An 11,235-nucleotide genomic window follows, 5' to 3' on the forward strand; every position below is an offset into this window, starting at 1 on the left:
TGGTCCGCCAAATAGATCATATTGATCTCCGGTGACTACGGTACAGCCGACTCCGGCTCCATCGGTACACCCGACATCGTACCATGGGATCTGGCTTTCCAGGCCTCCTCCCGTCCAGACGGTGGATGGATGCTTCCTAGAGAACGCACCGTTTAGACCTTAAACCAAGAACGCGAGCAGCCAGAGGTTGGTCATACACGCCTAAGTACCTTGTGTTTCGAAAGCGGAATGGGGCTTCCACTGATTGTCCCGAACATCTAGACAGGTCAGGCGGGAGTCGCTCAACTCGGGGACGATGCTAACCACAATTCCAATCCCAAGCCACGCAACAATAAGCTTGAACCCCAGCATGGAGTGTAGTGCGACGCGGTTGATACGGCCGAGTGCCACTCCCTGTCAGAGCGACTGAGATATAAGTTGTCCTGACCTGGGCTGGTCAGCTGCGACCCAGGGTCGACGGACGGGACACCCTTCCGGTGGCGTGGCGAACCGTACTTTATGAGTCGCATCGGCCGTCCGCAAATACATGAATGGTGATTTGACAGGTCTGTACAATGTTCAGGTCGGCAGTTTGCTGTATCGGTCGTATGCTCCGGGCGCAAACATCATTTTTATGTGATGTTATAGCGTTCGGGAGTAAGTACTGTAACTCCGTCGTCGCATTGAAGATGCCTAGCCATCACTAATTGAACTCCGCGGATATTACCCATACCCTTGTTTCAACTTTTTTATCCGGTAACATGTGAAACAGTGAATGGAATTCCTCCGGCTGCATTGCACTCGGAGAGAGAGCCGAGCCGACATGAACCAGCTAGTCTAAAATAACAAACTCTAAGTGGCCATCTGCATCCATGCACATGGCGAAATAATGCCCATCTTGCCTATTTCTATGTAAAGCTGTTACTATGCTCACACCCGTATCCTCAAGTCTGCACAATTGGGGATTCCTTTCATCGCCTTCCTGAGTACAGGCTCGGTACATTGATGCTCGCGACCACCGGTCCGTGCGGCTCAGGAGCCTTTCTATGTCTTTGCCGCTAGTCTCACCCTTGGTCTGGTTGCCACATGCGTGAAGCACAACCGGAAACCTGCTTCTGGATGGCCATAATCTATGCAATGGTCACCCTCATCCGAGTTCCTTTGCATCCTCCGCGAAGAGGCGAAGGAGGTCGGAAACATGGACCGAATTGCCAGGATCACGGCAGCTGTACGACCCGGGAAGGTCTGTCGTCCAAGAGCAGAGAGGCCGCAGAAACTGCCGGCCCCATGATCTCTTCTTTGCCCACCAACAGCTGTAGGACGCGCGCCGTCTTCTCGTTCTGCATCATGAGATGCAGACCCAAGGCGCACAACCGTCGACTAGCACGTCTCCGCAGACGGACCAGGAGCGCACGGCGTATCTGCGTAAAGTCCGCGTCTTCTGGCCATTCCAGCACGCTCTGGAAGCACTTACAGGCGCTTCTCATGCGGCCCAGGTGGTGTTGGTCGTTCCATCGGGGGAAGACGCCGGCCGTGCTGCGACGCCGCGATCCGGTCGGTGGCTGCGGTGGCTGCCAGGCCCGGCGAGCCAAAGGGATACGGATGGGCGGTGGTGCTGCCTGTCTCTATTTAGCCTCCCACCATCTCTGTTCGCGCGGGGGGTCGAGCTACCCTCCGGATCGCCACTCCGTTGGTCGGAGCTGGGCGACCGCCCTCCACGATCTCCCGCACGACAGCCGCCCCCTGAACCGTAGGCCTTTCCCGTGCCGTCACGCATCCCACCGAAACCGGCTGCGAGTATGATTGGGCCAGGATGACGATCACTGCGATAACGCATCGTTCCAGCAAGCTGCAGTGAAGCTCAGGGTACGTACCAGCATCTTCAACGGGTGATCCTAGTCGCGATGGGGAGCATGGAACAAGTCCGTGGGGCGAATGCACCTCCTGGCTCTCGCCGTCTGCAGGCATCGTGGTTCCGGACATCGTTGGCCGTGGCCAACCTGGTCCTCAAGCGGACTCCGTCCGGCTTTATATATGGAAGGAATGTAACGGACGCAGATACAAAGCGACGCCCTCAAAATGTTCAGCTGCAGCCCCGCCGGCGACTTTGATTCTACTTTGCTGCGGCCAGATGACTACTGAGGGGAGATGCATACAGGAGCATGTATCTGACGGGAGAGCGCCAGCGCGCGGTCCCGTACTTTAATACGCGTCGCACCAGGACAGAAGTGGAACAGCTTGGCAGTGCTTCGGCACGTTCCATGCCATCCAGGCCGACTGCCTTGAGTACGGAGTACGTCTCTCTACTCGACGGTAACAGACCAGTAGATACACTCATGCCTCAACCATCCCTCCTCTGCCCCAGGCTGCTCCCAACGGCAGCTAGATCCAAGTGGCTGGCATCGCGGCTGCTGGCGGGACATTCCAGTATTGCTTCCAATGCTCTTCCGCGTTTCTTTCCCCGGCCTGTGCTGTCTGAAGCGCCGCGCTGAATTGTCGGATGGCATCGTGGAGAAACGGATCTCCCGCCGGGGGTGACTCCGGCTCAAAGTACGACTGCAGAATGAGCTTCTGGGCGATATCGGACACCTTCGTGCGCAGCTCGTGGTATAGGTCATAGCAGGCGCCGTAGAATTGGTTCTCCTGTTGATGTTGATCCAGTTCCCCCACCAGCCGGGCTCGGAGGTCGCGATCCGTCTCTGGCGGGGAATATTTCGCCGCCTGCATCTCCGGGTGCATGGCGGTCGGAGCGATGGTCGCCCCCCTACAGCTTCGGATGACATGGTCGACCTCGTTCACTTCCGGGCCACGGGACAGACGATGTAAGGAAAACCAAGAACGTTTGTGCCGGGATCTTCTCTTCCCACTGGCGGCGTTAACCATGGCAGGTTCTTCGGTTCCAGGGGTGATGCGGAACGGGCCAGGGAGTGCCGTTAAGCCTTTTCTTTCGGTGCTCCCAATGGTCGGCGGCGCTACATTTGTATTCAACACTGTGATTCAGGTGCAAGCTTTGACCTGCAGCCGCAGCTGGAGGCCCCATGCTTGTCACCTCCAGAATTACACGGCCTACCTTGGCCGGACCAAGAATTGAGGGCCCCAGTGCAACTCAGCTACCGCCACCGAGCGTACGGTAGCGCAGATAAGGGGGACCCCTCGATTCGAGGCAACATCGAGTGAAACAGCACAATAGTGGTGATGGTCCTCCAACCGGGACACTCAGAGCGGTACCGCGGACGGAAAGAAATGCCGACCGCGTTCAGGAAGAGGCCTCTAGCTCAGCATCGGAGGTCAGTTCGGCAGCAGGATTAGCCGCATGACTGCGCGCTGATGGCAAACATTGCTGCGTCTCGATTGATAGTACTGCTGTGTTATCCGCGGGGTGGCCCCGTTGTAGGAGCTAAATGTAATTTGGACTCTTTTGGTTTTCTCGTAGACCTAGGGAAGAGCGAGTCCGCCGTTCGACCCCAACGCCGCCGCCCGAAGTGGACCTTCTTTCCAAATGAAGATGGCCGGACTGCGGAACGGACGGTCATCGGCCTGCCAACAGTCAACGCACATCATAGGGCAGTCGCTAAACGCGCCTGGGCGGCAATATATCCTATCTTGGTAAACAATCCGTTTCTGGGAGAGATGCGAGAGCAAAAACCGTCGCTCTGATTCGCTCAGGAGACGCCCTGCGGAGGGTCTAGATCTGCACGATTGATGGTTGGAGTGGATCGGGCCCTCATCGTCGATTGAGCCAGTACTGATCGTGGTTGTGTCTGACACAACGGTAACTACTGACTCGTGATTTGTTCTCCCAGATTGGTCCGTCTATTGGACGGACGGAGCAGCGCGGAGTCTTCTACCGTGGTACGACTTCAATAGTCCTCACAGGCTCCTAACGCTATCGGAGGCAGAAGCTGACTCCAAAAGCATTGTTTCGGCTATGTCCGAGCGATCGCTCGCCATCCAGCAGGTCAGTTCCTGTGGGGAGATGTCGGCAATACAGGCCATTAGGTCCGATTTCAGTGGAGGATAATGGGCCACCACCCTGATCTGGCACGCCAACGCGCTCGGTTCTTCCTCGATTTGCGGAGCTCAGAATGAACATGATGGCGAGATACTGTCAATACGCCTGAAAACACCAGAAACGCCTCCCCTCGCTAGGTGTTACGTATTTTCTTGCTTACGATTCGAATGTACGGAAGAGCGACCGCCTGAGTCATGGGTAAGTTCCGATGCTCGGTCTGGGCGGCAGTGAGCTGCTTGCGACGTTGAACAGAGAACGACTCCACCATGGGACCGTGACTTCCCGCTCCTGAGGCGCGGATCTGCTGTCTCAGCACGTTCTCGATGTTGCTTCGGCCGAATGATGAAAAGTTTTCGCTCTGCGTGAAAGGAGCAGCAGAAACTGCAAACGGACCGCGAAGGGACAGTTGCAACGAACGGCCACTGGCCGAAGTATGTGCATCCACAGAATCGACTGCCTAGAGATGGCCTAAGAGCTACTGAAGCTACTAGCCTAAAACACTGATCCGCTGAGCAGACAACCACGGTTCGTGGAACTTTGCATGTTAGTTCGAATATCGGGGGTTCTGTCATCTTGCAGGCTGATCATCCGCTTCCTCTTCTTCCACCATTCGGAGATTACCCGGCAGGGATACTAAGTGCAACACACCGGAGCACTTGGTGGGGAAACTCACCAAACGATGCCTACTGCGGAGCAGGCGCCGGCTCGAGTCAGTAGGCGCAGCACATGTCAGGAAATGCACAAGGGTTACAGTTCGTTGCAGCCATCATGGATATTGCAGTGCATAGTCTATAAGACGGTGTATATCAATTCAAAGCAAGGAATTATCATGCCATCATGCAAGGTTGAACATTGTGTATTAGGTTAGATAGTACTAGACATGCCGAACCGATCTACACTCCAGCAAACAGTCACCTTTACCAGGGCTCAGAGGGGGCCGCGTATCCGCCTGCGGATGCCATGGCCATTGATCCCATTGAGCCGTCGGGTACGGCTTGGTTCGGTAGGTAACCGACTTGAGTCGGATACTGTGCGGTCTGCGCAGACAGTCCCTGATTCCACAGTCCTGAGTGAGCCGGCGGCATATAATGTGGTGGAACTAGCGGATTCATCAAACCGGTCGAGTGACCCAGAGAGGGATACTGACCGGACTGCAGCATCTGGCCCGAAGGAGACGGAAATGCAGGACCCCCCCACAGGGACCCCGCATACATCTGAGCAAGCGGGTTGTAGACCACAGTTGACGGGGCTCCATAGACGGGGCCATTCAGAACAGAGCTTTCCGGTTGCGTCGCATGGCTCATGGGCGGCGGCGTCGTCGTTGTCGTCGTGGTGGCCTGGGGCAGCACCGCGTAGCCTTGCGATGGCTGCGAGCAAGGCTCCGTCGATGGCCCATGGCCAGCGGACAGCATGGACGCGGACGATTCACCCGGGGACGGCTGCTGCGCATGGCTGATCTCCGACGCGACGAGCGCCGTCGGGTCCTGGACGTCAGGCGGGATGTCAGACGGCCGCCGCTGGTTTTCCGGTCCATCATTGTGCGGGCGACCGGCAGGGGAGTTATGGGGATCCCGTTGCAGATCCGATGCGACGTTGTGCGGATGTTGATGGGAGACAACGGTCGGCGTCCCCGGACCGGTTGTGGGTTCTGTCGCGGCCGTCGTAGCGGGGGAAGAGTCCGCATGCTGCGAGTCAGCCGCATGCTGTGGGATGGGCGCAACATCGGGGGACGCTGATCGTCGTAAGAAAGGGCTCGGCGGCTGGATCGTGCTTGTCTCCGAGGGAGATGAACCGCCGTCCCTGGCACGCTGTTCACCGGCACCCCCGGACCAGTCGTCCTTTTTGCGCAGAATGGGAGCTGCAAGAGGTATAATAGTTGTATTCGGCCCCTCCATGATATAGCGCAGCAATTCCGGGGCCTCCTTCGTAAATTCCTGGGCTTTTTGATACAGTCCCGGTGGTCCCTGATCGATCATGTTCCGGGCGACAGCGCAAACGTTGGCCAGGAAACTGAAGAAATGGCGATATTCGCCCTGGCGGAGCTCGTCCATCTAGCCAGACGAGGCCCGTCAGCGCGTTGCAAATGGAGGAGGGATTCAAAACTCACTATACCGTTGATGGCCGCCAGATTCGATTCGTCCTGGCCAAGATCCTGGCCAAGATCCTGCCGGCTATCCTTGCGTTCAACACGGCTGCACTCTGCCGCTGGTGTTGCCACCAGATCACTGCGTGTCGACGCGATTCCCGGTCCCGACTCGGAACAGCTTTCGGTCTTGTATGGGAGCAACGAACGGCGCTGCTTTCGCGATCGTGTACTCCGTCCCATATTGCCGTGTTTGTGGTATCAGAGGAGTTAATCAGGATGACGGAATGGACACTCGGAGTGCTGCACAATGCCTTCGTGCCATATTAATAGCGCTCGCGTACGCGGGTACCGAACAATTCATTCGAGCCCCTGGTGTCTGCGACGACCGGTTGTAAATAGCGCCGCCGAGCGCCCATGGCCAATTCGGCCGGCGTGCGCAACGTGTGGGGTGGTGGATGTCTAATCTCTGCCATTGCGCTTAGCGCCGCCACCATGCCGCTTCAAGACCATGGCAAGGAACGGATCCACCGAGACCGGATCAACGCGAAAATTGTCAACGCAAGATGCCAACGCTGTTGCACTCATGCGCGCAACACGCAGAAATCGGCGAAATGGCCGCAACAGGCATGTACCCCACCCAGGGCCACCACAGCCGTCGGCCGCCCAACGCGGACTGACCACGAGTGGGAACTCTGCGCGTGCATCTGCTGTTCGCAGAGTCGATGCGGTCCTGTTCAACCGACGGTCCTCGTTGCACAGAGCAGTCGGCTTCCCGGGTAGACCTGGCGGTCAAACATGGCAAGATCAACCACGCGACGGGCACGACGGAGGTGGCAAGAGGCGGAGCTCCAACACTTGTGGCCCTGGATGAAGGAGCAAGAACAGCAAGGGACCACATGGAAGGTCCGAGAACAGAACTGGCTCAAGGACATTGGAACCCGGAGAAGCGGCCCGGCCATCCAGGCGCAATGGCATCGCCACACCCGCAAACGCCCGCTCTCGGGGCATGCTGAAGACGACGGCAATGTTCGAGTGCAGAAAATCCCCGCCGAGCCATTGCGAGCGCCGTCCACACAACAGGAGGCTGCCGGCCCCGCGTCACCCGCGACCAGCAGCTCGCCCCCGCGCTCGGAGACCGTGCGGCCATCCTCGTGTACCGATCCTGCCCCGTCCGGGAACGATGAGATCCCCCCGCCGATCGAAGAGAGGTTCTGGTCCTTGATCCAATTCGGTGAGTTGCGATCCTAGACCATCGCCCAAATATCAGCCGCTAACCGAACGCTAGTCGCCACCGTCTGGGAACCAAAAGTGCGGCATCGCGCTTGCGCGAAATCCTCGGCGGCGGATGGGAGATGTAGAGACCTTCCGCCTCCAGGGTGCGAAGGCGCGACAGAGCGCCACGCTCCAGGGTCCAGGCTCGCCGGGATGTGCCAATCCCGACCTCGGTGCGAATTGGGTCTCGAAGAACCGATTAGAACCGCTTGTTCTGCCGTTGCTGCTGTCCAAGTCTTAGGGATGGATGAATGGATGATTGGATAGAATCAACGGTCACCAACAGTGTCATTGGCCTCATCAGTAAGCGCGGCGCATCCCCCAGCACGCAACGTAGACGGAACCCAATGATGGGACGCCATTTGTGCGAATGTAGCAACCAATGACTGGAAGCATCTTACCCGACCAGGGAGTCGCCAGGCCCTAGCCAATCCGCCGGTGGAACAGGTATGTGCCAGAGGGGCCGAGGAATCCGGAAAACGACCGCACCAGCAGTATGAGCGTCGACCGCCGATGAACGGGTGAACTGGTCAGCGTCCGAGTAGAGCGCCGCGGGAAAGCCGGTAGACGAGGCTCGAGCACGGCAACCGCCCAGCAAGAGACGAGTCGAGCAATGCAGCCTGAGACACTTGGGAGACACTGCCCACGAGCCTCGCAACACCGACGGACCCAGAAGCAGGTGGCCCGCCTTACTCCGGCTGCCGTCTCGGTGCCTGGAGGTCTGTCGCCGTCGAGGCTCGCGATGACATGTGCCACCGACAGACGAAAGCACCAGCCACTCTGCTTCGCACCTCAATGCCATTACCACAGAGACCGGTCTTCGGCTGCGACAAAGTAGGAACGGAGTGAGCACAACTAGTAGTCCGAATCAACGCCTTTCACTGGATGTCTTCCAGCTCGACGGACCGATCGCGACATCACGGCATCAGCTGGACGGCGCCCAGTGAACAAAGTAAACGGACACGGATGCCTCACGAGCTGACAAGGGCGTGGTCGGCCCATCCATTTTCTTCCACCAGTAGAGCCCCATCTTCAGGCGCCAGCTGCACTCTTCAGACAGACGAGTCATAGCCAGACTTCTGCCATCCGCTCGGCTCTCCTGCAGTGTCTTAGATGAGCGGACATGCGTCTCGCGACCAATACACCCATTCAAAACACTACGCACTCGACATTGTGATCGTGGTCGACCCCAGTGCGCTGGAGTATTCGCAGAAAGAGAGCCGACAGAGGGAGCGCGGAAGATTGTCGGTGAGCGACTGGGACTGGGAAGGAAGAGGGAGATTGGCAAAGATATGGGAAGAGATACGAGCCAGCAGCGGGGGCACACGGCTGAAATCTTCGCAGCCCCACCAGACTGTCCAGGTGCAGCGGCAGGATTCGCACATGAGCTGATCCATCATCATTGGAGGATCCTTGGATGCTTACCCCCACGAACATGTCGGTAGTGATGATAGGTGATTTTTTACTGCTGGGATAGCACCGGAGACTAGAGATGGATTGTCCGGATGCAACACGCCAGACGCTTCGTGTTTGTACGCCCTCCGTGGTGCGAGCGTGATGTTCGTCAGGAGGCACGCTATTTTAGTCCGGACACGTGTTTGACCCGGTGGTGTGGTCTCCGGGGAAGATTTGTTAATCCGAGCTGAACGAGGCTAAGCGTGCCCTCGATTCGGTCTAGCGCTCCCTCTAAGCGCTCCTCTAATATGTTCGAGAAAATTCGAGCCTGGCCGCTAGTGTACCTTTGCTGGTCAAAGGCACCGTTTTCGCTGAGGCGAGATGTTGATAGAGAAGTCATAACACTGAGCAAGTGTACGGGTTGGAGACTGAATATCTATAATATCGCCCACAGATGGTGGGTCACTCATCGCGAAGTGTCGCCCTTTTTGAATTATGGAAATGCATATCTAGAAGTTCGGATACTATGAATAGCAGAAATTAACCGTGCATATTCAGACGTCTATATGTGTATATATACATAAATTCCAAGAACATATATATATATGCCAAGAATCTCCTGGACTGCTTACTGGAACTTATTCGAAAGAGCAAGAATTACGGGTCATGTGGCGCTTTTTCGAGTTTCAAACCTGTGTTAGCTTAACTTCATCGATGCCCTCTCTTCGACCCTTGATCTGTGTAGATGCAGTGGGCGAGGCATGGAAAGGTACAGTGATCTGCGAAATGAGCCTGCCCCCAGACACTGTTTTGTTGTTTAAGAAATCCTTGGTTGTCAGCTTACTAAACAATGTTCCTTGCAATGATTGGCTTAACAAAGTATATCTTCAATACAATTGGCTTAGCGTTCGCGCCAAGAACCCCTTTGATCAAATGAGAAGTATCTTGCTGGGCAAGCTGATTTCGCAGTCCACTGTAGCAGCGATCGCTGGAGCTCGCCAAGAACTGACGAACAGATCTGCAATGACATAACCTCACGTGAGTGTTAACTTGCCTGATCCATTATGAGGTCCGCTTTCTTCCGGAAACCCGATGCCTCCCCTACAATGGTCGTCATGGCGGTCGCTCCGAGATATTCTGTGGTAGGTAGATTTCCTCGAGAATATTCTTCTATTGTCGCTACGAGACATGGCCTAATATGGGCCACGACTGCTGATGTCGACGCGGACTGGGCAGTGACAACATTAGAGATATCCCCAATTTGATTAGTCCCAAATAGCCAATAGATTCCGAGCCTTGCTCATAGGGGATGGATCCCGTCATTTTTAATTATGGAAGTGGCGTGTTTCCTGATTCTGTGCGACCGGTCTCCGAACTGCTGGGATATAGATTATCCGCGTTGCCGCAGAGAAGCTGACGAAGCCACTGGCGGCAAAATGCGCGTATGCTACTGAACTTGGGGTCAGCTGGTGCTCGTATTCACTGTTGTCGTGTAGATGATCCTTAAGACTGCTCTATGCTTCTGACTAGCCGCGTTTAGGATATCCTCCTTCATTGCTAGGTAGCGCCACATGCGTCTCCATGCATCACTTTACGGGGTTGGTTGCGAGGCTGTTCCTGTTTTGCCATTCGCCAAGACGAAGAAAGACCATATCCCCGAACAAGATGGCAGGTTTCTTCCGATACTGGGGATAGTTGATCTGCCCTTGCTACTGCGAGAGAGACCTCGAGGCTTGCCCATGATAAAGTCCGACCATGCTTACGCTTCCACCATCATGATTACTGTGATGCCAGATATTTGTCGATCCATGTTTCTTGTCGCATAAACACACCTGATTTTATTACACCCTCTGACTGGTTGAATTTAGAGGGTCTTGTTGATCAAGATCAGCCATGACTGCTTGGCACACTCTATTGTGTCGTAGATTAGTATATGACTAGTGTTTATTATACACTTGCAGGAAAAGATCTGTGTTGGCGGTGTTTTTAGGATATCGAACCTAGTCACACGTAGGAGCATCCAAGATTGTAGCGTTGACACAGAACTCCTGGTCACATTACGTAGTGATATTTACCGGTATACCACTGGTGCTGTTATGCAACCGTCCATGACACCTAAAGCACAGATCACTTTGGGCCAGTTATGGCTACTGTGGTGCAACTTTGGATCCGTCCTCAAATCCCCAGCTGACAGTGGTGGTCTAAGATGACAGCTCGAAAGTGCTGCGTCATTCAGCTCTATCCGCGGCCGGTCATCGGGCGGGAAAGAATCTGCAGGAGACGAATAACATACGGCCTCCCTGAGAAGAATTCGTCGCAGGGCCGCAATTCGCTTGATGCAGGCTGCTCCTTCTCCGGTCTCGGGGGATAATGATGCCCGCAGTACTTGTGGGCTGCTCGGCTACGTTTTGGATGATGATGTTTTGGACAGGGAAGACCGGCTGCAGGTGCGCTTTTCTTAGTGGAAGTTCGTCTACGGTTGTGAATGCAT

General features: G+C 55.8%; 8 protein-coding genes across 8 annotated transcripts; 2 read left to right on the top strand and 6 right to left on the bottom strand.

Annotated features, from left to right (window-relative positions):
- Positions 1 to 16: 16 nt before the first annotated feature.
- On the bottom strand, positions 17 to 351 carry AKAW2_30021A (uncharacterized protein; the record flags this gene model as incomplete). The annotated part of the gene is made up of 3 exons (XM_041686488.1): positions 17 to 136; positions 210 to 257; positions 304 to 351. The coding sequence occupies 3 exons, from the start codon at positions 349 to 351 to the stop codon at positions 17 to 19; spliced, it is 216 nt and encodes a 71-aa protein (XP_041540468.1).
- An 845-nt stretch (positions 352 to 1,196) lies between these two features.
- Positions 1,197 to 1,466, bottom strand: AKAW2_30022A (uncharacterized protein; the record flags this gene model as incomplete). The annotated part of the gene is made up of 1 exon (XM_041686489.1): positions 1,197 to 1,466. The coding sequence occupies one exon, from the start codon at positions 1,464 to 1,466 to the stop codon at positions 1,197 to 1,199; it is 270 nt and encodes an 89-aa protein (XP_041540469.1).
- Positions 1,467 to 1,608: 142 nt separating this feature from the next.
- Positions 1,609 to 1,962, bottom strand: AKAW2_30023A (uncharacterized protein; the record flags this gene model as incomplete). The annotated part of the gene is made up of 1 exon (XM_041686491.1): positions 1,609 to 1,962. One exon carries the CDS (start codon positions 1,960 to 1,962, stop codon positions 1,609 to 1,611), a length of 354 nt encoding a protein of 117 aa, XP_041540470.1.
- Positions 1,963 to 2,361: 399 nt separating this feature from the next.
- Positions 2,362 to 2,862, bottom strand: AKAW2_30024A (uncharacterized protein; the record flags this gene model as incomplete). Its single annotated transcript, XM_041686492.1, has 1 exon — positions 2,362 to 2,862. The coding sequence occupies one exon, from the start codon at positions 2,860 to 2,862 to the stop codon at positions 2,362 to 2,364; it is 501 nt and encodes a 166-aa protein (XP_041540471.1).
- A 2,046-nt stretch (positions 2,863 to 4,908) lies between these two features.
- AKAW2_30025A (uncharacterized protein) lies at positions 4,909 to 6,317 on the bottom strand (the record flags this gene model as incomplete). The annotated part of the gene is made up of 2 exons (XM_041686493.1): positions 4,909 to 6,042; positions 6,099 to 6,317. The coding sequence occupies 2 exons, from the start codon at positions 6,315 to 6,317 to the stop codon at positions 4,909 to 4,911; spliced, it is 1,353 nt and encodes a 450-aa protein (XP_041540472.1).
- A 174-nt stretch (positions 6,318 to 6,491) lies between these two features.
- Positions 6,492 to 6,857, top strand: AKAW2_30026S (uncharacterized protein; the record flags this gene model as incomplete). The annotated part of the gene is made up of 1 exon (XM_041686494.1): positions 6,492 to 6,857. The coding sequence occupies one exon, from the start codon at positions 6,492 to 6,494 to the stop codon at positions 6,855 to 6,857; it is 366 nt and encodes a 121-aa protein (XP_041540473.1).
- A 15-nt stretch (positions 6,858 to 6,872) lies between these two features.
- On the top strand, positions 6,873 to 7,616 carry AKAW2_30027S (uncharacterized protein; the record flags this gene model as incomplete). Its single annotated transcript, XM_041686495.1, has 2 exons — positions 6,873 to 7,308; positions 7,363 to 7,616. The coding sequence occupies 2 exons, from the start codon at positions 6,873 to 6,875 to the stop codon at positions 7,614 to 7,616; spliced, it is 690 nt and encodes a 229-aa protein (XP_041540474.1).
- Positions 7,617 to 7,746: 130 nt separating this feature from the next.
- Positions 7,747 to 8,151, bottom strand: AKAW2_30028A (uncharacterized protein; the record flags this gene model as incomplete). The annotated part of the gene is made up of 1 exon (XM_041686496.1): positions 7,747 to 8,151. One exon carries the CDS (start codon positions 8,149 to 8,151, stop codon positions 7,747 to 7,749), a length of 405 nt encoding a protein of 134 aa, XP_041540475.1.
- Between the last annotated feature and the right edge of the window lie 3,084 nt (positions 8,152 to 11,235).

Source organism: Aspergillus luchuensis, chromosome 3 (assembly GCF_016861625.1).
Source record: "Aspergillus luchuensis IFO 4308 DNA, chromosome 3, nearly complete sequence".
Lineage (NCBI taxonomy): Eukaryota > Fungi > Ascomycota > Eurotiomycetes > Eurotiales > Aspergillaceae > Aspergillus > Aspergillus luchuensis.